Source organism: Epinephelus lanceolatus, chromosome 5 (assembly GCF_041903045.1).
Source record: "Epinephelus lanceolatus isolate andai-2023 chromosome 5, ASM4190304v1, whole genome shotgun sequence".
Classification (NCBI taxonomy): Eukaryota; Metazoa; Chordata; class Actinopteri; order Perciformes; family Serranidae; genus Epinephelus; species Epinephelus lanceolatus.
In genome coordinates, this window is record NC_135738.1 from 13709131 (window position 1) to 13735089 (window position 25959).

Here is a 25959-nt window from a genome sequence, read left to right on the forward strand (position 1 = left end):
ATTTAAAGTATGTTATCATGGCATAATTAATTTTTATAGATAGAGGAAGAGGATAATAAAATAAAATAAAAATAAAAACTTCTTCCAGCTCAATAATAACATTTTACAGCTCTCAGTGCCACAGTCACTGAAGCACTCTTATTTTGAAAGCTCCACCGGAAATAAATGTTTATCAATAATCCGTGCGGTTTGACACGTTATCCCCTGTCTTCACCTCCCTCCCCTCCCTCACCTCTCCGCATCCTCCTCATCCTCCGCCCCCTCCTCCCTCCTCCCACCCCACCACACTATTCCCCTCGCTCACACCGGTAGTTGTCATGGCGATGGAGTCAGCCACGGCGTCGGCTCCAGGGGTTGTTGCCATGGAGATCCCGGTGCGAGGTGCGCTCCCGGTGGTTGAGGAAGACGAGGGCTACAGCGCTCCGCCGCCGCCGGGGTCCGAGGAGCCACTACGGTACCGCCGAGGAGGAGGGAGACGGCGGCGCGGGGTGCCGTTCAACCGGGGCTCCTACTACATGCTGATAGTGATCGGGGAGATCGGCACGGAGCACCAGCTGGACACCGCCAGAGCGCAGATAGAGCGGGGTGAGTGACGGACGAATCACCGGTCTGTGGTTGTTATCTGCTGGGCAGCTGTGACTGCAGCTCCGGGATGGAAAGTGATTCAAACATCAACAGGAGAGAAATGTTTTGACGCAATGGACAGGATAGTATCCATAGGTAGAGGCAGCTGCTGCAGCATTGCACCATGGGACACCACGCATTTTCTCTTGCCCACTGTGAACTCTATGACTGCGAAATTGCAGACTCAAGTTGTGGATGCAGCAGAGGTGTTCTGTCTTTAACAGAGCAGTAATTTAGCAAACAGCCTGTCTCTCTGTTTTACCAAAATACTGCACTCTGTTTTATCAGTGTGTGAATCAAATACAGATTAGGCAGAGATCACTGACTGATCAGCACAGCACAGCTGGATAAGATGAGTAAAATAAGGGACTGTTCTTTACTTACCAGAGGAGAGGTGTGGCTGGGGTGTGACTCCCCGAAGCGACAAATATGTTTCCTTGAGCCTCTTGTAGTGACTGGAGGAAAATGCATGACCCTGCCTCCACCACAAATCAATTATTAGATTTTAAAAAACGTACCCTGTGATGTCTGAAAATGAAAAGTTGAAGATGAAATCCTGGAGTTAAAAAAACCCCTCTGTTCTTCACTCTTGTCGTTCATGCTGGTTAGTCACTGCAAGCAGTTTATTTTTGGCCAAATGTTAAATGAGTTTGGTTATGTTGTTTCAGAGGGATGCTTTGGTTGCACATGATGTGTTCAAGGACCGTCAGAAATTTGAAAGTCTAACCATAATTTCTGTTTTTGTAGCTCCTGGCTGTGATTAATGGTGTAATTTTGGCAATATTTGCCTTCTAAATCCACAGACAGATTTAGGGATTCAGATGGCCAATATGTCCCCCGATATAGTGGCAGAAATGGGATATAATATAAAAAGTATATTTTCTTTTGTGTATAATTATCTTAAAATAAAAATCGTTGTGTTATTGTTACCTTAAAGGAAATAGCCACTTTAGAAAGAAAATACAGACAGTACTTACTGACCCTCATGCTGACAAGAAGTCCAGTGTAGTTTTTTAATCCACAAAACTCGTTTGGGATATCGGAGGATAACAGCTAGCCGGAATAACAGCTACACTTGAAGTGCATGGAACCCACATTTTGAAAATGTAATAAAACTCAGCTAATGCATTTCAAAAACGTCAGAACAGCTCGTCCATCATAATCCAAGTGCCCTGAAGCCACGGCATGCAAAATTGACTTGAAAAGACGTAATTTACTCCACTTTTATCGCTATCATTTCTCACCGTGGTCAGTTAGCCTGCACCACCACTAGTCTCATGCAAGTTGCAATGTAAACACAGCACTCCTGCAGGCTAACTGACCACGGTGAGAAATGATGCGATAAAAGTGGAGTAAATTACATCTTTTCAAGTCAATTTTGCATGCCGCGGCTTCAGGGCACTTGGATTACGACGGAGCGGAATGTTTCAGAGAGAAGTTGCAGTGGTGTGAACTGGCCGTCTGAGCTCGACTCAGCTAGGCTGATTGTGTCACCTGCAACTCAGCTGTTCAAATCGCCGGCAGCTGGTTTTAGAACGTAAAGCATCCGCTTGTAGTGAAGTCCGCTGGCCAAGTCAAAATGAAGGCAGATGGTGTGTTCACTTGCTGCGGCAAGTGCTCTGTCCCCTGCTGAGCCCTCTGTTTCCGTCCTCATGGTGTGCCAGTGTCAGACGGTGGGTCACTTCTGCTGCTCACTGTATGTGCTTATGTCCCCCCGACATCCACACACACAGTCTCTTTGACTTATTAAATTGGCGCTGGTTATTTACATTATTGTGGCATATTTATTATGAATACAGTCCATCTGATGCTGGTTTTGTTTGTTTTCCACCGTTTCATCACTACTACAAATGCAGCTGTAGCCAGTATCTCACCATCACGATCCTCATTCATATTTTAAGAAGCTACAAATTATATTCAGCCACAAAAGCTGCAAATCAGAACAGAAGTACAGAGAGCTGTTGCATAGAGATGATACACCGTTTCATCTAGTTGCATTGCTGTGAACCGGCAGGTTTTTAGAACGTTGCACAATGGCGCATTGCAAGTAAATTTAGTTGCCTGTTTCAACTCGTCACGTTGCGAATCATTGGTCTGAACTGGGCTTAAGAATGAGCAGATTACATCTACATGAAACAGGACCTTGTTTATGGACACTGCCATGTTGCACTGCCATGTACAGTAGCCCAGAACAGAAAAACCAAACTCTGGCTCTAGATAGGGCCATTGGCATTTTTTGCGTCGGCCACTGGAGTCTCTGACCCTAACCTTACCATGACACTACTTTATTTGGTGTATTTACGGGTTTAAATCACCTGGTTTGTTTCTTTTGGAGCGGAAGAGTCCTCTGTGGGTAACTCCTGGTAAAAACCTCCAGAACAATGAACACTAAAGGACGTTTTAGCTGGTTGCAATCTGCAGTTCACCACTAGATGCCACCAAATCCCCCTGAATCTTACACGCTTCACTTTTAAAATGAATGCAAATACAGTTATTTGGAGTTGTAAATCCCTCCCCTAAGCCAAAACAAACATATGTTCCTCCCCAGGGCTTAAAAAAATTATACGGCACGCCTCTTCCCTTTTGCACTACCCCCTCCTCCCCCTCATAAGTAACGAACAGTCCCTAGTAAAACATTTATTTCCACCCTGCACAATAATGAGCCTGTAAGTTGTTGCAGCAGACATCTAAAATGCAGTTTACATTTGAGCAGGCGAATGTGTGTTTGGCATGTGTGTCTCTACATGTGTGTATTCCTGCATGGCAGTGTCCTGTTCCCTCAAACCAGTAAACAAACATCTGCAGGCTGTGCTCAGCAGCGAGAACACAACAGCTTCACGGATATTATAAAGGAAAACACGTAGCTTTCTCTCTCCTGCTTCCTTTGTCACACTCAGGCATCATTACTCAGCTGAATATCTCAGCGGCTTCAAACGCTTCCTCCCCTCTTGAGGAGCTGCATCAGGCTCCAGTCATCCTGTCAGTGTGGGATGTCTGAAGTTTGGGGATGTTGAGCGGTTGTGAAGGATGTGGCTGTGTGCAGACTCAGGGGTGTGCCAGTCAGCAATTTTTCTGCTGTGCCATTGCCCAGTCTAAGCTGCTCTCAGTCCAGATGATCAGTCGCTCTTTTAGATGCCAGTCTGACGTCATAGCAACCCCATCCATCCCCTCTGACCTCCTCTTACCAGCATCAGGGACGCTACTGCTCTGCTACTCAGTATCACACCTCCATCGTTCATTTGCATCGATTCTTTTGCCCAGGTCGGTGTTTCAAGTGTGAGTCAATGCGAACGACCTGCCCTCGCCTCTCATTACATGTTAGCTGCAGGGTCCTTATGTAGGCCGGCAACAAGTCACCCACACTGCAGTGCTGTCGTCATAAAAGACAGAGGTTAAAGATGTTTTTGTTTGGACCAGTTTGATTTCCTTGAAATCTCAACAGTGCCGCAACTACTGACTCTTTTCTTATGAATTAATGTAACAATAATGTTTTTGTCTAATTGTTTAGTCTCTATAATGAAATTAACTTCCTCGGATCCCAATGTGATGTCTTGACATTGCTTTGTTTCTTTAATGTAAGGTCAACAATTATATTTAAATAATCTACCTGTTATTCTTTTAAATAATTCATTGTCATCTTGGGGGACCTTGGCATTAAGATACGATAAGATAACATTAAATAAGAATAAGATTAAAGAGAAAAAATAAGAATAAAAATTAAAGATAATAATAGATAAATAAAAGATAAAATAAAATTGCTACATCAGATGAATAAAGTGACTAAAAAATGGCAGACAAAGTGTTGAATAGAATAAAGTGACTCTGCAATATGAGATGCACCGGGCAGCAACATTTTTTATGCTTCTGGCAACTACTGTGGTATAAAGAGTGAGAAAGTCAGCATAAAGTCAGTGAGAGGGGAGGTGGGTGGGTCAACCAAACTCTGGACTTTTACCTGGGAGACCGCTGTTTGCGTCCTGTGTGAAAGTCAAAAGTCAGTCAAGTTCAGTGTCAACTTTTTGACTCATTAGCCACGACGACTGGTAGATCCAGCGGCCAGTAGGTGTGTGTCATATTACCCCTTCCATTATAACACCGGTGTAATTTTTAATATATGAAAAATTCATATTGTGATACTCGCTTACTGACGTATTGACAGATTACACTGTTACCCACGGCAATAACAAGCATGGCTGAAAGCAAAATTATTACAGACTATGCAGTTGTTCCAGAAAGAGGAGCAGCTTCAGTAGTGTGGAATAAACTGTGACGTCCTGACTGTTTTTATGAACAGCCCCAGACTTCTCAGACTCTTTTAGTGACTTACTGCTCAGAGGGAACTCATTCAGCGGCTCCTCTGGCAGCAGCACAGCGTTTCTCCCTCTCCATAGGAGTCGAGGTTGGCAGTCGGTGTCGTCAAATGGTTAAACCTCTGGCAATGTAAACCTACATGACGCTCACGGCTTGACATAAACTCCATATATGTGAATGTGTGATAGTTGTGGTATCATAACAGCCTGTCACAGGTTACAGCGTGATGATTACAGGAGAAATGGCAGAGCATAAAGGTCCAGGTGGAAAAAACACAACTCAGTCATTTAGGATTTTGCTAAAAGAAGGAAATCACCTGTTGATTTACGTATATATAGATCCCAGGGGACATTTTTTGTGTTTGGGAGCTGTTTAAATGTGTAATTTATGGTATATTTTATTTTGTTGCACTATTAATATTGTATACAGAATCTGAATCTCACTCTGAGTTACTGTTGTTGTTCACAAACTAAAGAAATGATAAATAATTTTTGTTTATTTTTTACTGAATATTTAAAGGCAAACTGTAAAACTATATCACTTATTTTGTTGCAATTCTATTTTCTTAAATTGATAATAAATGTTTTTTTTTTGTTTTTTTTTACTAATTTGTCATAATGTCAAGAAAATCATTATCGCAAAAATACCCTGATATATTCTGATATTATTTTAGGGTCATATCGCCCACCCCTAAACTGTAGTGCTATTTATCAATCTACATTTGAGCAGTTTCATGTGGGGACTATTTTCTTTCTCCTGAACTGCAACCTCCAACAAAGATACTGGATTACTACAAGATGGCCCACCTACAATATACTCCCATTGTATGAAATGGTTTACATTTCCGGTCTCCTAAGTAGGCGTTGTCCCCCGTACCCCAATCAAAAACGATGGAGAACCGCCAATCAAAGACGAGTATCCCCAACCTCACTTCCGTCAACATGTGTGTACGCTTACTGGCCGTAAGCTAAATAAATAAACCGTCCGTGAATTTTTTTTTTTTTTTTTTTTCCAGCAGATGTCTTAGTTACAACATGATTGAGCTAACTGGAGTAGCTGTCCCTGTCAGCTGCAGCCACTGATGTTTCTAGACATCATGATTTCCCAAAACTGAATAAATACCACACATAGCAACACAAAACTGCTTTGCTAGCTCAATCATGTTGTAACTAAGATATCCGCTGGAAAAAAATATTTTTTTAATCCAGTATCTTTGGTGAAACTGCACTGATTTCAGCACCAGAGAGGAGATATCTGTTGCCAGATCTCGTGAGAGTGTGTTGTTGAGACAGAGACAGGTCTTGAACAAAGTAAATTTTCTCCTGATTTGTCCGTCTGAAATTTGCTATTTTGGTGTCGGAATGTTCTGAAGATATGTGGCTTGTGATAAATGGGTCCAACATTTGCTTCCGTGACTATGGGGCGAAAGAATCGGCCATAATCTGTAATCGTGTTCATTTCTCCCACTGAAGTTAATGGACTCAGGACCTGCTGTTAGTCTCCTAAAGGGGCGTGGTGGTCGCGAACCCCACGTGACACTGATACAGGAAACTGACTCGCAGTGGACCGTCTTGGTTTATCCACTGTCTTTGCCTCCAACCTTGTCACTGTGCAGAAGGAATCGTGCATCTACTCATGGATGAGATGCTTGTGGTGCTAGGTGAGCTAGCAATATCTTCAACATTCAGCAACTCACACCAAAACAATCTTGATTGATAAATAGCACTACAGGTTAGAGGAAAACTATATATCTTGTTTTAGGGGAGAACTGAGTAAAGCCCATAACCGCTTCAAAGATATGTTACTTAACTAATACAACATTGCTCTGCAGATGTACAGACATTTTGTGTATATGTTTGAGTCATATATACATTTCACCATCTATTTGTTCTGTTATTTGAGGCCCAGTTTCTGCACCGTGTGTTTGTCCACTACAGTTTGTTTTCTTTCAGTGTCCCTGCACCAAATACCTATTAGACTTTATTGTTCCTGAGGAGAGAGGGTGATCAAACATCACTAACATGTCCTGAGCTTGGTATTCAGTGTTCTCCCCAGAGGTGCAGGGAAGGACTTTCAGGCCTAACACCTTTTAGGTTTAGCAGATCAGAAACCTGGAGGCGGTGAAATAGAAAATTAGTGTGACTGTGGTTCTGACACTGAGCTTAATGCTCTTCCCCTCTCACCTCAGACAGCATGAAGACACCATGTTCCAACCCTGAGTGTAGATTTTATATTGGATATAACTTTGAAACAGTGTTGTGACACTTCCCCCTACATAAAGAGGGTGTAGGTGTTCTGCAGCATTAAGCAGCCATATTCCTTTGGCTGCATCTCAAAGAGGGAAGTGATGAAACATTTTACACACAGTGCAGGTAATGACTCATTCAACAACTGATGAGGTATTACGTGATAACATATTTGAATTAATACCATTATCAACATTTCACACCTCTTCCATTCTCCCACCTTTGGAGCACCAGAGGCTCGTCCCTTGTAGGTTTGGAAAGTGGCTGTAAAAACTTTGTAGTCTTGTCCTTCACAGAGAACAGCTGCTGTGGTGAATTATGAGGGGGGCAGCAGAGTCCACTCTGCCACTAGGCTCCAAACAATCATGTCTTTGTCATATCTTCCTGAAAGAGGAAACTATAAACATTTTACAGCCACTTTATAAGACCACAGATACTAAAAAGAGGTGGATTGTTTTAATGTAGGGATGAACTGAATCTGAGTCGATATCGATACTGATGTTTTTGTTGTTTTTATTATGTTTTATTCCCCATTTTGTGAAGGGAAAACAGGAATCTCCTTATTAAAATTAGCTAATCTGATTTAGGTTCTTCATTGCTTCATCTTTGAATGAGCACAAATTCAATTATATAAATTAAGGCCCCAATCACACAGAAAGCGTTTTGCAGGTTGTGCTACGTTTATTTATTTATTTTTTTTAAATTGAATGCTGCTAGAAAAAAAACAAATCAGCAACCATGTCATCACTGCCTTATCCTAACCTTTATATGTAATCAATCCACCATGAATATATCTCTGTAAATGTACAGTTAGTGGAAACGAATTTCCCTCTGGGACAAATAAAGTAAGTCTAAGTCTATTAATTTTATTTGTTTCATGGTAATAAGTATCTAGTTCCTGACATGTTGAGGCAGAGGGTACTTGCTGTAGCTCTGGTTGAGGGTGAGAGGTTGTCAGCAGATAAACAGAGATCTGTGTGGGTACATGAGACCCTAAAAAAGGGGGTGGATCATGGGGAGTACAACCAGTTGGTCCAGGAGCTTCTCCTCCATGATGGCTGTTTCCAGACTTATTTTAGGATGATTCAGGGGCAGTTTGACAACCTGCTGTCTATCATAGGGCCGTATAGCTCTGGGTATCCAGCAACCACTACCACCAGTTTCTCCTCCATGGTTTGCAAGCTGTAAACTTGTTGTCGTGACCACCACAGCAGGCCCGCCTCTCAAATCATCTCATTAGAAAATGGGAAAAAAGCTGAGATGACATGGGTCGCCTTTCCACTCTGAGCTGAAGTTTTTTCAACTCGAGGAGTTCAGAGAGCTGCGGCAAAAACTACCAGGCGCCTAGAGTGCAGAAATGCGAGGCGGGTTGCAACACAAAAACCGCAAGCAAAACGCTTAATTCTCTTTAAAAACAATTACAAAAAGCCGCCTCCAGCTGCTTAAACATTTTCTGTGTGATCAGGGCCTTCTGAATCAACCTTACATATAAACTGTCAGATGAAAAACATCTTTTAAAAAGAACTGCATCAAAAGTCTTTTACTATATCGTAATTCCCTAAAAACTATTTCATATTGCTGTGGAAACATCAACAAATTTCTCCTTCACACAATTGTATTTATTGGAGTTATTCACCTAAAAACTGCATTTTACAAGATTAAACTGAACACATCACAAGAGCATTTCACTTTACCTGCTACGCCTTGTATTCATTTTTACCGAATCATGTAACTCAATGCAAACTCTGTCAGCAGTTAGTTGTGGCCACTGGCTGCTAACAGCTAATGTTAGCTAGCTGTCCTCCTGCCGATTTTAACACGGATTTGTTGTTCACAATGTAGCATTGTCAGGAAACCAACAGGGTATGTTCCCTGATGCGTCGATAGTGAGTTTACTGCGTCTTTTTGTACCAGCGGCGTCCTGGGGAAAATCTCTGTTCATCCCAAACATGTTTTCTATTGTCTCCAGGACAACGGGATGTTGTTAGTCTTGAGCCCTGCTTTTTAGCCTGCACAAAGCTGATGTGACACATCAGCAAAACTTGAGCAACTGCCGTTGGCGAATATCATCTTACTTGCCGATAGCAAGGCGTATCGTCAGATACTGATGTTGCATACTTTAATGCTCAGGATGATTTGAGTCACACAGCTTTACTGGTCGTACTTTGGTTCAGGTCTTATTCAGATTAAATGAATTAATCTTTATTTTATTTTATTTAATGTTTATTTGTATAGGGACTGTATGTAGCATACGAAAATGCCACACACCACAGCATTTATAGCCAAAGCTCATTTGCAATGCCCGTCCCTAGCTCAGCCTTAAGACATAAAAAGGCCCAGATCAGACAGAGTGCTTTTTGCAGGTTGCAAAACACGAGGCTCACTGCACTGCTTTTTTTGTTCTAATCTACAAATTAATAAAAGAGTGACTCCCTTTGTCTTTTTTTAATTACTGCAAGCATCTCATCACAGAAGGCCTGCCTCTCAATTCATCTGATTGGTTGATGAGAAAAAGCACAATTGATATCAGGCGCTTTTCTGCTTTGAGTTTTTTCAACTCAAGTTGTTCAGGGCGCTCCTGCAGAAATATGACATGCTCAGCAGCAAAAAGCTACACTCTCATTAAAAAAGGCTGCTAAAAAGCAGTCTGTCTGATCAGGGCTTTACTGAGTCTGTATGTTGCCATAGGGAAACCAAATAATTCTGAATATTTCAGTGCAGGCATTATTCATTTTATGTTCATTCATTTTCCATAACCGCTTATCCTGTTAGGGGTAGTGGGGGGCTGACATTGGACGTGAGGTGGGGTACACCCTGGACAGGTCGCCAGACTATCACAGGACTGGCACATAGAGACAGACAACCATTCAAAATGTCAGTTGTCTAAGTAGGTTTCTGAGTGCAGCATCCTCTTTGCTTCCTTCTGGTAATGGGCTCATTACTGCCTCCCTGAAACTGGAGAGCAGAAAACACTCACTGCAGCTGTGGCCAGTGAGAACTGCAGTTACAGTGGGTGTTTTTCCTCCTGTTGGTCATAAAGTGCAGCAGTGAACCTGTTTAATTCTATAAAACAACCACAAAGCTGAGGAAGATTTCTGCTTCATCAAGCAGTATGTTTTAGTTTTACGAGTAAGAAGGTTTCAAGGATGAGACCTAAGTCGTTGATTTGGCAAATGGACATCTGGTAATATTCCTCATCCCATAAGCAGCATACAGACGCTTCCCTAAGCTTTTCAGTGGGAGCATTAGTGACTCTCTCCCATGCAGTGGAGGGTCCCAAGCTGGGCTGTCATCATGCATATTGATGTGCAGGTCTGGATGACTCTGTGACTTTGAACAGATACTGACAACTAAAAGGACAAAATAGAACTAGTATAAAAGCCTAAAAAGTTATAAAAGTCCTAAAATCAAAAATGCATATTTTTCTTCTTACCTGTAGTGCTATTCATCACTCTAGATTGTTTTGATGTGAGTTGCTGAGTGTTGGAGATATCGGCCATAGAGAAGTCTGCCTTCTCTCCAATATAATGGAACTAGATGGCACTCAGCTTGTGGTGCTCAAAGCGCCAAAAAAATACATCTGAAAAACTCAACAGCAATGTCTCTTAACAGCAATCATGACCCAGTTACTCAAGATAATCCACAGAGCACTTACATGTAGGAACTATTTTCTGTCTACTGAACCACACCTGCCAACTGTATCACTGAGCAGAAGGAAGTGTGCATCTACTTATGGATGGGTAGCCTGTGCTTGTTACCTTAATGGTGTGCTCCCAGGCTGAGCTGTAATGTTAGCTTGTAACGTTAGCGAGCTCAGTGGTGCTAGGTGAGCTAGCAGTAGATGTACGCTTCTTTCTGAAAGATGATACATAAAACAGCTCACAACAGTGTCTGTGGATTATCTGAGTAACCAGGTCATGATTTCTGGAAATAGACTCTACTGTAGTGTGCCATATCACCTCGTTCACAATAATACTGGTATATTTTTAAAAATGTTATGAAAAATTCCTGTCATGATACTTGTGATATTTCAACTTGTTGACATATTGATGTCATACCAGTAACCACGGCAACAACAAGCATGGCTGAAAGTGAAATTATTACTGACTCAGCAGTGGTTCCAAAAAGAGGAGCAGCTTCAGTAGTGTGGAATAAACTGTGGCGTCCTGAATGTTTTATGAACAGCCCCGGACTTCTCAGACTCTTGTAGTGACTTACCACTCAGAGGGAACTCATTCAGCGGCTCCTCTGGCAGCAGCACAGCGTCTCTCCCTCTCCTCTCTCACCGTGTGCACACAGGAGTCAGTGTCGTCAAGTGATTTTGTCATAAACCTTTGGTAATGTAAACCTACGTGACGCTCGCAGCTCAACAAAAAACTCCATATATGTGAATGTGTGATAGTTGTGGTATCATAACAGCCTGTCACAGGTTACAGCGTGATGATTACAGGAGAAATGGCAGAGCATAAAGGTCCAGGTGGAAAAAACACAACTCAGTCAATTAGGATTTTGCTAAAAGAAGGAAATCACCTGTTGATTTATATATATATAGATCCCAGGGGACATTTTTTGTGTTGCATTACAGAGTCTGAATCTCACTCTGAGTTACTGTTGTTGTTCACAAACTAAAGAAATGGGAGATCATTTTATCACTTATTTTGTTGCAATTCTATTTTCTTAAATTGATTTTTTTTTTTTTTTTTGTACAAATTTGTCACATTGTCAAAAATATCGTTGTTGCAAAAATACCCTGAAATATTGTGATATTATTTTAGGGCCATATCGCCAAACCCTACATTGCTGTTGAGTTTATCAAATGTATTTTATTTTAGTTTAGTTTTTGGGGCTTTGAGCACCACAAGCCGAGTGTCTAGTTCTTTTATATTGGAGAGAAGGCAGACATCTCTACAGCCAACACACATATCTCCAACACTCAGCAACTCACACCAAAACACTCTAGATTCATGAATAGCACCACAAGTAAGAGGAAAAAAAGGTATTTTTAATTTTGGGGTAAACTGTCCCTTTAACTGGCTTATTCCAACTGGTATAGTGCTATCATGTATTATTTGTTCTAGCAATAGATTTGATTATTTAATAATTTAATCATTAAGTGTTTTAAATGTCAGAAAATACAGGAAATGTCCATCACATTTTCTCAAGACCTTGATTGTTTGGTTCGTGGGACCAAAAGTCGTGGGGTCTCATTTATAAACATTGCTTTTGCATAAAACGAGGCCTGAAAGAGGCGTACGCCACTTCGCACGCAAAAGTTGTGATCTATAAAAGCAGACGTTATAGGAGAAACTTTGACCCATGCTTATGAACATTTTGGAGACAGGAAATTGGCGACACAGATGGTGAGATTGTAGAAACTGTCGAATATATTTTGGGGCCCACCATTTTTAGCTTTTGTCTGTACGTACATTTTAAGTATGGATCCTACACATTGTTTTATGAATGAGAGCCTAGGACCCAAATATTTAAAATTCAAATAATGTTAATGAGAGAAAAGCAGTAAATCCTCACATTTGAGAAGCTGGAACCAACAAGTTCTTGGCCTTCCTGCTGGAAAAATGACTAAAATGATTAATTTATTACACGTATGGCCGCCTGTTAGTGTTCTGTTGATGGACTGATTGATTGACGAACCATTTCATCACTAAACCATTGACATGTTAATGTACATTGACACAATGCTGGCTCCTTTATTGATAAGTAAAACTTTCCATGCATGTATTCACAGCCGTTGACGGCTCTCCTCTTGTCTTTAAACAGGCAGTCATGTCTGAGCCCAGTTTAAATGTCTGACGCTGATGTCATCGTCAAAGAGGAGCAGATTCAGACCTACGATATAAGGACCTTATTTGTTCCCATCCTCTCTCCTCACTTCTGTGAACGCTAACAATCTTTTTATTGTGAGGGCTGTGATGAAAGGGCGTCGACATCAGAGCAGGAGGTTGTAATTTTTATGCGTCTGGTAGTGCAAAGAAAGATGTTTGCCAGTGAATTGAACAGTGACACAGCATTTCTTGGAACAGACTGCAGTCTGCAGCGAGGGAACATTTTCTCCTCAGTTAAGGGCAAAACAAGGTCTTCAAAGTCTTTTTTGTTAAAGAAGATTTTTTTTAAGCATAGGGGTATGGATTTGAAAAATTAGAATAATCTAATTTCTTGCTCTCGCCGAAGGAATCCACAAGTGGATAAGATGAGAGAGGTGTGTGTGTATTGGTTTCAGTCAGGCTGGATGAGATCTGACACAAGTTCCCTCTGAAGTTTGACTCACTGCGGCTCAGAAGGATCTGATAAAGCTGCTGCTGCTGTGTGTGTGTGTGTGTGTGTGTGTGTGTGTGTGAGAGAGAGAGCGAGAGAGAGATAGAGTGTGGGTGTGTTAGATGCTGATCAGTTCTTTACTGAGTCATTCAAACTGATCCAGTGGACTCTAATTAGTTTCAGTGCTTATGTTTATGTAAAGACTTTTACTTTAACTAGATATTATAAATCCTTAAGATATGAAATGTGTTACGATGATGATGATGATGATAATGCATTTTATTTATAGGTGCCTTTCAAAGCACTCAAGGACATCTTACAGGCACAGTTAAAAAAAGCAGGAATGTATCCATAGATCATAAAATTAAACAATAAAAGTCTATAAGATGACTACACAAAATCCATAATTAATTATAAATATTAGGTATAAAATTATCATCATAAAGTCATCATCAGTGCAGGTCACCATATGTGTGTCTCCTTTAAATCAGACCAAATATGACAGTGTGAAAAGGTGTGTGTTCAGACTGATAAGACTGATTATTAAATTTAAAAAAAACTAATAATAATGTAGTAACTTTAATTAACTATTTAATCAATACCTCATAATATTACATTATTAGTTAAAACTGGTCTGTTTTACAATAACACATCAATCCTGCTGTTATATAAATGTGTATGTCACTAACACATGTTTATTGGCCAGTTGTAGTCTGATCATTAATTAATGTTAGTGTATACTGGACCTGCATTTACCAGGTGGATGCAAGCATGACTCCAAACAAGAGCTCTGAATCTGCTGGATGTATGAATAAACAATAAACAATCTTTTTTTTTTCAGCCTGTTTCCATCGCCCCCAAGTGGCCAAAAAAAAAAAAAAAAAAATCAGTTACAGCAGGTCTGAAAAGAGTTGACAGATTTTCAGATTTATTTAGGAGGTGTGACAATGTGGCAACAGCTGTTGTTGTTTTCACCTTGTGAGTGTGTGGGTGCGCGATCATGGAAAAACTCCTGGTGACAAGTGTTGGGGAGAAGTTACCAGTTCAATTACTAGTTTAACTACAATTTGCTGTAGTTAGTTGGCAGTTTAGGTTCGAACCCAGGGTGGGGGAGCCCTTCTGTGTGGAGTCTGCATGTTCTCCCCGTGTCAGCGTGGGTTTTCTGCAGGTACTTCGGCTTCCTCCCACAGTCCAAAGTCCAAAGGTTAATTGGTGACTCTAAATTGTCTGTAGGCGTGAATGTGAGTGTGAATGGTTGTCTGTCTCTATGTGTCAGCCCTGTGATAGTCTGGTGACCTGTCCAGGGTGCACCCTGCCTCTCACCTAATGTCAGCTGGGATATGGATTTCCTTCCATACAGTATGGCACAGTGCCATGGTGTTCATTTAATGACAATTTCCTGTTATTTGTCTAAAATCACCCCTGATATCCATCCAAGATCTGCGATCAGTGCTATGAATTTCCCAAGAAGTTTAACATTTTCCTGATTCTGCCCCAACAATTGCTTTCTACCACCTTTTTAAAAACACATCCTTGGACTGGCTCAGTGAGGACTGGCCTGCCTTAGTCCCTAAATCAAACACACCTACACTTCAGTCACTGGCAGCTCAGTTATACCTCAGGACTCAGATTTTGATCATTTCCCAGGATGTAGTTTGGGTGTAATTGAACTCCGTTTTGAAACTAGTTTCACATCGACAAGCTAAAATATGAGAGTAGTTAAAATATAGTTGAACTCCTTTTCATTGCGAAGTAGGCAGTAGTTGGGTGTAGCGATAGTGTAGCTACAGTGCAGGGTGCAGTCATGAAACTTTACAGGTCTGCAACTGATGTCAAAATCAAAGCAAGAGTTAAAAAATTGGTGTGGCTCAAGTCGGGGGGCAGAGGTAGAAGGCTAGGAAGTAGGGAAGGGCCCTTATTACACTTTCTTTTCATTTAAATTTCATTGTTGTCGGTTGTTGCAAAATTTGTTTTAAGTCTTTGATGAATGGAGTGTTCTGCCTTTATAAAACGCTTTAATGGTGTAAAGCCTTCTACAGACTGAGATTTTAGCAAACTAATAAGTTTAGTGCAGCTACACTGTGCGACATGGATCTAACAAACTTGGGTACGGAGACACTTTTCTCAGTTTAGATGTGGTTTAAAGTGTAAAAAATACACCTCGTCGCCCAGCCTCTCAGGATACCTTGTGTCGGAGTTGCATGTACCCCATGCACACCGTTTGACCATTTTTAAACTTCAAATCCCCGAAAAAGCTCATAAAACCAAACAAAACTGACTTTCTGTAATACATTTCAATGAACGTCCAGGCAGAGAATGTCCGAGTGTATGGGAATGGCTATACGCACTGTGATTGGCTCATCACATTTGAGGGCGGGGCTTAGCCATAGGTCAATTCGACAAGGTTTTCCTCTTTGCTGGAATCCCACACATTTCTCTTAGCGTGTTTTGTCTTCATGGTGAGCTGCTATCCTTCTGTTTGTTTGGGTTTAGCACCATTTCATGCTGCATATCTATTGGTTGATTAGTAGACGTACGTAGGTCGTAACAACAATCACACAGAGAGATGGTCATCCCAAATTTCTGACACTGTGGGAGTCTTATCCCAGGCTGTCTTTGATCACAAGACTGTGACAACAACCATCCTTGAATCTCTCTCACTGTGTGACTTAGCACCACCGTTTGAGAACCATGACCAAATATATCACCACATTTCTTTCACGTTGGTCATCTCTCTAACGTACAAGGTGTCACCTGCTCATCAGATAATCATTCACACACACTCACACATCAATGGCACATCCATCGGGAGCAATCTGGGCTTCAGTGTCTTGCCTAAGGACACTTTGACATGCAGACTCCAAGGGCCAGGGATTGAACTGCCAACCTTCCAATTATTAGACGACCACTCAACCACCTGAGCCACAGCCCCCCTAAAATCTCAACTGTTTGTTCATTGTATGTAAACAGTGACTAAGCAAAATGTAGTTTTCATCAAATAAGAAAAGTTGAAGGATACAGTAACTTTATGTGTGTATGTGTGAAAAATGTTTATTATACGAATATGCTCACAGTAAAGTTATAGTATCAGACTGGGCCTGTGGTTGTACAGAGTAGCGAGTAGTGATACAGTGTGATATCAGTGTTAGGTTAGTAATACTGATGTGAGAGATGCATGCTCTCAGTCTCAGGAGATTTTAAACGCTACAGCGCTCTCTGCTCACTGACCTTCCCTGCAGCTTAAACAGAGTTGAGGGGAGAAGGTGGGAGGGAGGCGAGAATCTGCAGCCACATCTGGTAAAAAGGTTACATATGTTTGTTTGTGCCTCAGGTTCATCAGATACAAGTTTAAAAGTTTCTGCCTCAGTTTCACTGATCTCTGTCCTTCTCTGCTTCACGTTGTCCTCATGCAATCTTTCTCTTTCCTCTTTCCTGGCAGGAATTCGATCCTGGGACGTCGACCTCAAGTGCTGCGACCTTGATCAGCAGCTGCAGCTGTTTATAACTCGTCACTCCGCCCACTTCTCCTCCGAGGTCAGAGGTCAGTGTGATGTGATGCTCTTTGAGCCAATGGACCAGTGATGAGTATAATTAGGGTCGAATATATATGAGAAACAATTAACCATGGAGTCTTTATGGAGCTGATTCAGATGAAACAACTACTAAGAAAGATCCATTCAGCAAGAATTTATCTAAATATACACTTGTCTTATTTGCTGAATTAAAAACAAGCAGCACATTTGACCTGAGATGTTGTGGATAAATGTAAACATGCTCCTCCTGATACAAGACGGGATGAACTCCAAATTATCAGCGACTGACAAAGCTGGTGTCACTTTACAGATCTTATTCTTTGGTACAGATCCTTTTACACTCACTGGGCTGACCATGAGTTTTCTGATAATATGTCACATCATTTAATGATTTTGAATTTTCCCATCATGCTCCTGGTGCAAAATATTATGCCAAACTCCCTTTAAGAAATATGATATACCAATGATTCCTTACTTGTCTGCAAAAACACATAACTTTAGAAACACAGGATAAAAGGTGCCATATGTTGACAGTATTCTTGTCAGGTGACCCTTCGCTAAGTCCCGCCCCCCAATGCAGACTGGCCTATCATAACGTAGAATTGGGCCGGCTCAGACCAGGGTCAGATTTCCTTCATTTTCAGGCTGGTTTTGTGGATTTGGAGCTAAATGTTGTGCCTGGGGCACGTTGTGTATTAATGATACTCGTTACCTGGAGAGGTTGGAAAAAGATATCCGTTTCTTCCCTGTTCCAAAACCAAAATCAAACCCTGAAAAGTGTAGGGTTAGCTAGCTAGCTACTGAAGATATAGCCTACTGAATGTATACACATGCTGCTTTTGGTTTTTGATGATTATAACAGTGAAACAAAGACCGACCCTGCTGTACAGGAACCAGTGAAGGGAAGCAGGGAAACTTTGCTGATATTCAACCAGCTGTGTGTCATCACAGTGTGTGCAAAAGAACAGTGCTTGTTCCCCGACAGTCTGGCCAAACACGGTTCATCTGCACACACTGTGATGCCACACAGCTGGTTCAATATCAGCAAAGTTTCCCTTTATATTCATTGTCTTGTGTGGCATCAGCAGTGATGTGGTGGTTCACTTTTACACTGTGATCTGTAGCCTATAGTTCGGCTTTAGCTTCTAACTATCTTTGTCTTTTTAACCTGTTGTTGCTGCTGAGTCAGTTTGACATCCTGGATATGTCCTTCAAACACAGACTGTAGACCCCTCTGTCTGCTTCTCTCTGGAATCACTCTTTCATTTTCCCAAAAATAGGATAGTATTTCTTCAGGGAGTGCAGTTAATTACAGTGTGGGCTGCATGCTTACTGCGACAGCTTGTCAGACCATCACAAAGGGGCGGGGCTTAGCGAAAGGTCAATGCGGCAAGATTCTTGCACAGATTTGAGTGAACGGAAGCTTTTTGCATTAGTTTTGATAATTTGCTGATGCCAGTAAGCTGTGTTTTTTCCACTATTTCTATTGATGGAATATTTACAAAAGAATTAAAATGAGTCAATTTACGACCAGACATGTCAGAATTATTTATAGTATATACCAGATATATTAGTATATGTGACAAGTACACTGCTGGGATTTTGAATTGCACTAAAAGACACAAATATAAATCAAAACAAATTAAGAGAGTAAACTAAGTTATTTAGATTAAAACATCACACTAGCCTATTTTTTTTATAGTGGAATGATTGATTGACAGTAGTGAGTTGCATTTAGTCGACATTTAATCCATCTGCATTGCATCAAAGCTGAACTGTGTGTATAATCACCATGGTGACTGTTCAGAGAACTGTGGACCTGCAGCCTGAGTGAGTGTGTGTGTGTGTGTGTGTGTGTGTGTGTGTGTGTATATATGTGTGTGTGCACCTTCCTCTTGTGTCTGTGCTGATTTAGGGCTCAGAGCCCAGGTTGAAAGTACAATAGATGCTGAATAGGGAGTTATTTCAATCATCTTCCAGGTACGGGCCTGATGGGATCACACACACACATACACATACACTTATATACACAAATACACACAAATACCAGGAAACTGACAGCCACAGGAGAGATTATTACTGCGCTGGTGGCAAGTGCTAAGTAGCAGCAGGAGTCAGCAGAAAATGACACAGCATTTTTCAACACAATGGTTAAACAGAACAAATACGTTCAGAGGAAACAGAGGAATTCCTGTGAAACAATAAACATTATTAGTGTCCTCCGTCCATCTGTCATCCAGTCTGTCCTCCTGGGTTACTTCACCACACAGAAACACTGTGAACCAAAGTGAGTCACCTTCATTCGTGCTTACAACTGTTGTTTACTGATACAACTGCTGATATTTTACTGATTAATTCCCTCAGGTCAGCTCCGTCTGCAGCACGTGTGAACAACATTTGATCTTTGAACACAGGATGATGGGAACATACAAATCCTTTTTATTTTCTTACATTTTTTCTAACCTCACGGGACAATAGCATGTTTGACAGAAAACCATTCTGACGTTAAATGGATCTCGGTTAGCTGCATTCGTATTGCTTTGAGAGAAGCTGTATTGATTTCTAAATGGTATATTAGATTTCTAAGGCACTGTGCTGTAATGTAAAATAGCATGGTGGCATAGTGGTGAGACAGGACGCCCTGTAAGTGTCATTGTTCCAGTGTCCGATGACTTTAAGCATCCTCCCTACAGACATGATGCTAAATCCCTGTGAGTCTGCCTGATGCTGGTGTTTGTGTTTCCTTTGGAGATAAACAAACAATATTTCATGAAAACTAACATGTATGGAGTCTTCTCGCTGCCATTTATAGTTATTTAGTTATACCGCAGTTTTTGCTTTAAATAATTACTGATGCAGTCAGTGACATCTGTGCGGTTGGATTTTCTGTTGAGGGTAGGTAGTAGTCAGTATGTAGGTGACAAGCTTTGTCTAGTCAGTGATAATGGTGTTTGTTGATGCAAACTACAGTGTCTGTTAAATTGGGTTTAGGGGTGGCTTTGTCCAACCATTTCTGTAACTTTCCAAAGCCGATTATAAGACATTCACACCCACTTCACCGCATACCCCACAGGTCGTGGATACAAGCAGCCGAAATGAGTTTCCTCAGAAGGGTGGCAGGATTACACCTGAATGCCTGAATGACATTCATCACTTCTCTATATTATCAATCTCCCTTGACTTGTTTGTGATTGTATGGGCCATGTGGCCATGTGGTCGTGATGGTGTAAACTTGGTGATGGATCCGGCGTACCTGCCATCTACGATAATTGTCCAGTGGTGTGCAGACTCCACTTACTCGACACACCGCAGGCGTACGCTGGCGTGGTAATGGTTAGGACCCTTTGTAACTGCAGAGAGAGTGTTCGTATTTTGAGCCATGGGCATTTGAGTACAGGATAGCCAGCTGTCGGACAAATGGGCTTTTGCTCCAGTGGGATATTTTTCGTACTATTGGGGTTTAAAATAATTGGCCATTGGAATGATGGCATGGCATCACTGTTACCCAAGTAGTCAGCAAACTGACCTAGCAACGTGAGTTACGATAAAACTTCAGTAAAATGCCTAGTCCCAATTTAACGCCTAGTCCCTTTTACTAGCCCAGTTTGGCTACACACTTTGACAAATAAAAGGCTGGCTCAGTTTGACACCTGGTCTGGTTACCAAGCAGTTCATTTTCATAGAAGTTCTTTGAATGATTAAAACCAAGTTGTTGGTGGGAACTGCCCATTGGTCCGACATCCCATTGTTCCGACCATATTAAACCCATTGTTCCGTTGTTCCGAAACAATCATGATGCCCTGTGGTTAAGGTCTGGTTAGGTTTAGGCACAAAAACCACTTGGTTAGGGTTAGGAAAAGATCGTGGTGTGGGTTAAAATGAAAAAGAAAGTGACAAACACATAAGCCGTGAGCCTGCTTCACCTCAAGCCTTTCCCAGCTGACTCAGAGCCAGTCGTGGCGCACCATCAAGGTAGAAATACGCCCGCCGGGAGCCATTCAGCACCGCGGACCGTCGGACTAATGGGATGTCGGACCAATGGGCTGTCGGACCAATGACATGGACCCGTTGTTGGCTACCCATTTAAGCTAAAGTTAGTTAGCTGCTTAGGTCACACATACAAATATAAATATTTGAACTTTTGTCAACATGTAGATGCTACACATTGTTAGCTCGGTTAGATTCTCCACAATTCAGTCTGCCAGTTCATGTTACTGGAACCATGAGCACCAGAGAAGACCGGAATTCATTCAGATTTACAGCCATGACAAAAGAAACGAAAGAATGATAACTCTCTACCTCTGAAGCTGTCATAAAGTCTACAAAGAATATGTGTTCTTTGATTACCTGGTAAGTTATTCATATTCATTAGTCCATAAGGGTCAGCCAATCAAAAGAATCTAAAGGGTCTTTCATGAAAGTTATGAATATTGTTTTAGCAGGATAAAAATGGTTCTGTGTCGGTATGCCGGGTGCTCTAGTCCTCGGGCACCAAGTGTCATAATGCGCTTTCTCTGATGCCTTGTCTGTCGGAGCTAGATTAAATGACTGATTCATAATTGATATGCTATTCAAAGCCAAGTAATATTTATCCTGGTTCAAATAAAGAATTTAATCATCTTTGCTGAGCAACATTTTTATGTGAAAGGAATCAAAGGCCTGTCCCATATAGACACCTGTCTTAAATATAGGCCCGTTGAGTTCAGTGATTTAAGCAAACAATAACCTGGGCTATTAATAGAAGTTTTACAGCATACAGCCGTTTCTATCTAAAGTTTGCTAAAATGATCTAATATTTTCTGACAGTAGCTCCTGATCATGCCAGACCAAGTAAAGCAGCAGTGGTAAAACCTCTGCATGCAATACATTGAGCAAGGATGCCTTCAAATGCTCAAGAATTCAACTTTTTATTCATAAGAAAAAAAAGTTATTTCCTCCTTAAAATTGCATTATAACATAGTGTCACTTTTAATAACCAATGTGATGGGGCACTGTATAAAATACTTCCTCAAAATAGATGTGTATGGTATTATGAAAATGTCATGTGTCAGTAACACGCTGTACTGGAGCACCATACATGAGTATTCAGCATACATACTCACAGTACATGGTGTTGAAAACCAACAGTTTGCTTTCCCAAACTGGTAAGGGGAGATAATTGAAAATGCCTCTTCCCCTTTTTGAAGCTGTCAGGTGGCTGAGGCCGGAGGGCCAAGGATGCAGTATTGATTACACTCCCCACCCCACCCCCCTTTTTTTCAAGTACAGCACACAAGGCAGATCAATAGCACTTCAATGGAGAGCAATCCGATGGCTGCAGTGCAGAAATAGATAAGGGGATCACATTGCTTTGGGTTAGCGGAAAAATTTCCATTGTGGGAAAAATGGCAGCAACAGTCCTCCCTCGCCACTCGGCTGAGTTTGGACAAGAGGTGATAAGGTGAGGGAGGGCTGATCGGTCCACTGATAAAGTCTGGAAAGGTCTGAGTGAATAGTATATCGATTGCGCTCTACTTTCTCTCTCAACTAGCTGAGGTGCTCTTTGGCAAACAATTAAAGTCTTAGTCCTGGGATGATACAGGACTCCTGTTGTATGAGCGTGAGTCAGGGTGTTGATCGAAATTGTTTTGTGGTAACATTTGGTGCCCTCGGCGAGTCTTCCCCTGATAATCATATAAATCAATAATAAATAACAAATAAAGAATTACAAATGAACTTGTTCAGAAGAATAAACGATGAAACAATATGTGACATTGTAAAATAATAATGAATGTACAAATTAACTTTCTTAATGAACTAGGGATGCACTGATTTTGAAATTCTGGGCCGATACCAATGTTTAAAATAAGACGTTTTTATTTTGGTGTTTCTTTTGTTTTAGTTGTGTTTTATTATTTTGTGCCAGGGAACCACAGAAATCTACACTATAAAAACATACATGAACAGTTTTAAAGTCATTCAGTCCGTCATTACACCACCTATGAATGATCACAAATTTAATAATACACATTTGTAAATCAACCTTTAACATAACCTTCTTTCACATGAACAACATCTTTAAAAAAATAAGCAAAAAGCCTTTTCATTATATCATAATTCCCTCTTTAATATCTATTTTATAGTGCTGTGAAAACATAAACAAATTCCTCCTTCAAACAGCTGGTTTTATTCAAGTTTCTCACCAAAAGCTATGTTTTACAAGATTACACTGAACACATCATGAGAACGTTATAATTTACCTTCACCCAGTACTCATTTTTGCTGAATAGACCTTGTGAGCTGTTCGTTGTGGCCACCGGCTGCTCAGCGGTAATGATAACGAGCTCTCCTCCTGCCAATTTCAACATGTATTTGTTGTTGTTGTTGTTTTCGTGTCTAGTGGTAGCTGAGTGGGCACCAGAGAGCATTTTGTCACTTTGACGGCAGGAGCCCAGAAAAAAGGCGTCTATATTATTTAGTAGGTTTTGCTATGTAGTTATGTTGTTGTGGCCTTATGAAACATTTCAGAACAATACTAGTATGTCAATCAGGTGAAACTTGGAGGAATATTTATTAGCATGTGCACATAAGAATGAAAAATGTTTGGCGATTAGACCCCATAGAGATGATATGATTTAAGGAGGGTGATGAATCCATAGTCGAATAGGGAACCCCCACTGGGGTCTAGACGCTGGTGATGGTAGAGGTGGTGAAGATGAGATGAGAGGAAGGTGGAGAGGTGCTGATGATCTGGATGAGCAGAGGACTGAGCCTTTGTTGAGCTTGTCCTGGACTCTGGATACGGTGGCTGGAGGTGAACGGGGTGGACGAGGGAACAACAGTTCTGCCTAGAATGACGGCTGACAGCAGCAGAGGAGAGAGCAGATTTGAATTTTTGCAGTAGCATCCTGATAGGCTGATAGAGATCGTGGCAAAGTTTGATTGGATAACTAAAAGAGTGAACACCCATAGTCGGCTGATTAGAGGAAGCATAGGGAATGGGAGGGAGAGAATCGTGAATGATGAGCACAAAGAAAGTCTCCCTGATTAAACTTAAACTTACTTAAAATAGTAAAAGATAAACATTTTGTTTTACTTTCTTCTCCTGTAAGCGGTGCCCCCGATGGATGACGGCACCCTTAGCATTCACCTATACTGCCTATGCCCAGGGCTGGCCCTGACTATGGCAAAAGTAGAGTTACAGGCGACATCTCAACTTTACCGAATGACTTACTTGACTTAAACCCTTTTGCTCCTTGGGGAGCATAGGTCATTCACAAACTTTCTCCAGCTGGTTCGGTGTTGGGCGATCTTCTCTGCTTCCTTCCAGGCTGTTCTTGATTTCTTGAGTTCTGCCTTGACAGACCTTCTCCAGCTGTTCTTGGGTCTTCCGGGCTTTCTTTTCCCCTGTGGGTTCCAGGATAAGGACTGTCTGGTCGTGTTGGAGGGAGGTTTCGTCAAGGTGTGCCCAATCCAGCCCCATTTCCTGCAACCTTACAGAATTACAAACATTTAACTTTTGAAAGAACATTCACATGTTAATTTTTCAGTGTATCCATTTTGGGGGACAAAATAACCATTTACATTCATAAGTGTCTCAATAATAAAGAGATTTACTCTGTTTTTAGTGTTTTCTTTTTCATATCTTCGTCCAAGGCCTTCAGCGCTCTGCTACCATTTTATTTCTTCACAAACGACTTTCAGTTTTTTTGTTTCCATCCCTTTCGAAACATTCACTGTCATTTTTTGTTGGATTCCTCATTTTGCAGCAGAACTCTCCGGTGCTGAACCAGTACGAAGGGACATTTATCTGATCCCTCTTTCATAGCTTGTCCTTGATTTCTCTCGGTGCACATAACGTCTCTCCATTCATGAATGTGCTGTTTTCTCCAAGTGGCAATTGTTGGTTAATTGAAGGGGAGCTACAGTTTTATGGAGGTGTTTAGGGATGCATGGTTTTTAAATTTATAATTGTATACCAGGGTTGGCTGCCATATAAAACTCGTTTCAACTGCATCATGATAGTAACTGCAGAAACAGTGTTAGGTTCAATGTTCAGTTTAAAGTGCAGCCAGTTAACAAAGTTGTCTGACTCCAGTAAAGTCTGGTTTATTGTTCAGGAGGAGATTTGCAGTCTCCTTGTGTAAATGCTACCTATCTCCATGTGTAAACTAACAGCAGTGATTTAATCTTAGCTTGTCAGGGCAGAATACAACATTTCACAGTATTATTATTTAAAATTACACTACAAGCTGTGCAGACAAAGCCAGAATAGTTTTAATTATATCTTCAAATTTCACAGCACGCTGGTTTCTAATGAACATTTCCAGGGCCCTCCGTACTCGTGTGGAATAAGAATTATATTTTCTTTTCATAATGTAAGCACAAGCTCACATCACAACAATACGGATACACTCAAAGTCATCAGAGGGATTTACTGTTTCTGATACCAAAGATAAGATTACTGCTGGATCAAAACACTACTGTTGTTTTTTTTGTCTCTCCTTGTATTGTACATTTGATTTTAAAAATCACGTCAAGTCAGTTTATTTATGTAGCACGTGTCATACGACAGGCTTAAACTCAGTGAGCTCCAAATTAAAGGAAAAACAAAACACACAGATCATACATGACAAAACACAAGATAAGAATGTGGAAATTAAAATGGGAATAAATACAATACTGATTCAAAAATAAAAGTTTTACCCACAATAGGTCCAGTGTGTACGATTTAGGGTGATATAATGGCAGAGAATGGTATATAATATTCATACCTATGTTTTCATTAGTTTTCAATCACCTGAAAATAAGAATCATTGTGTTTTCTTTATCTTAAGTTACTCAGTTACCAGTTCAGACCAAAGATTTGCGATGAGATTAAACCATTGTAGAACGTTACAGGGAAAAGTAGCAGCAGTGTGAACTGGCCGGTCTGAGCTCGACTCAAGCCGGCTGATGATGTCACCTGCAACTCAGCTGGTCAAATCATCAGC

General features: G+C 41.1%; 1 protein-coding gene across 1 annotated transcript in view; it reads left to right on the forward strand.

The window, feature by feature from the left end:
• Positions 1-280: 280 nt before the first annotated feature.
• map1ab (microtubule-associated protein 1Ab) overlaps positions 281-25959 on the forward strand; it is a 119541-nt gene continuing 93862 nt past the window's right edge. Inside the window, exons 1-2 of the mRNA XM_033634570.2 lie at positions 281-585; positions 16894-16995. Coding sequence (XP_033490461.2) covers positions 318-585; positions 16894-16995 — 370 coding nt within the window. The 5' untranslated portion in view covers positions 281-317. The remainder of the gene's footprint in view (positions 586-16893; positions 16996-25959) is intronic.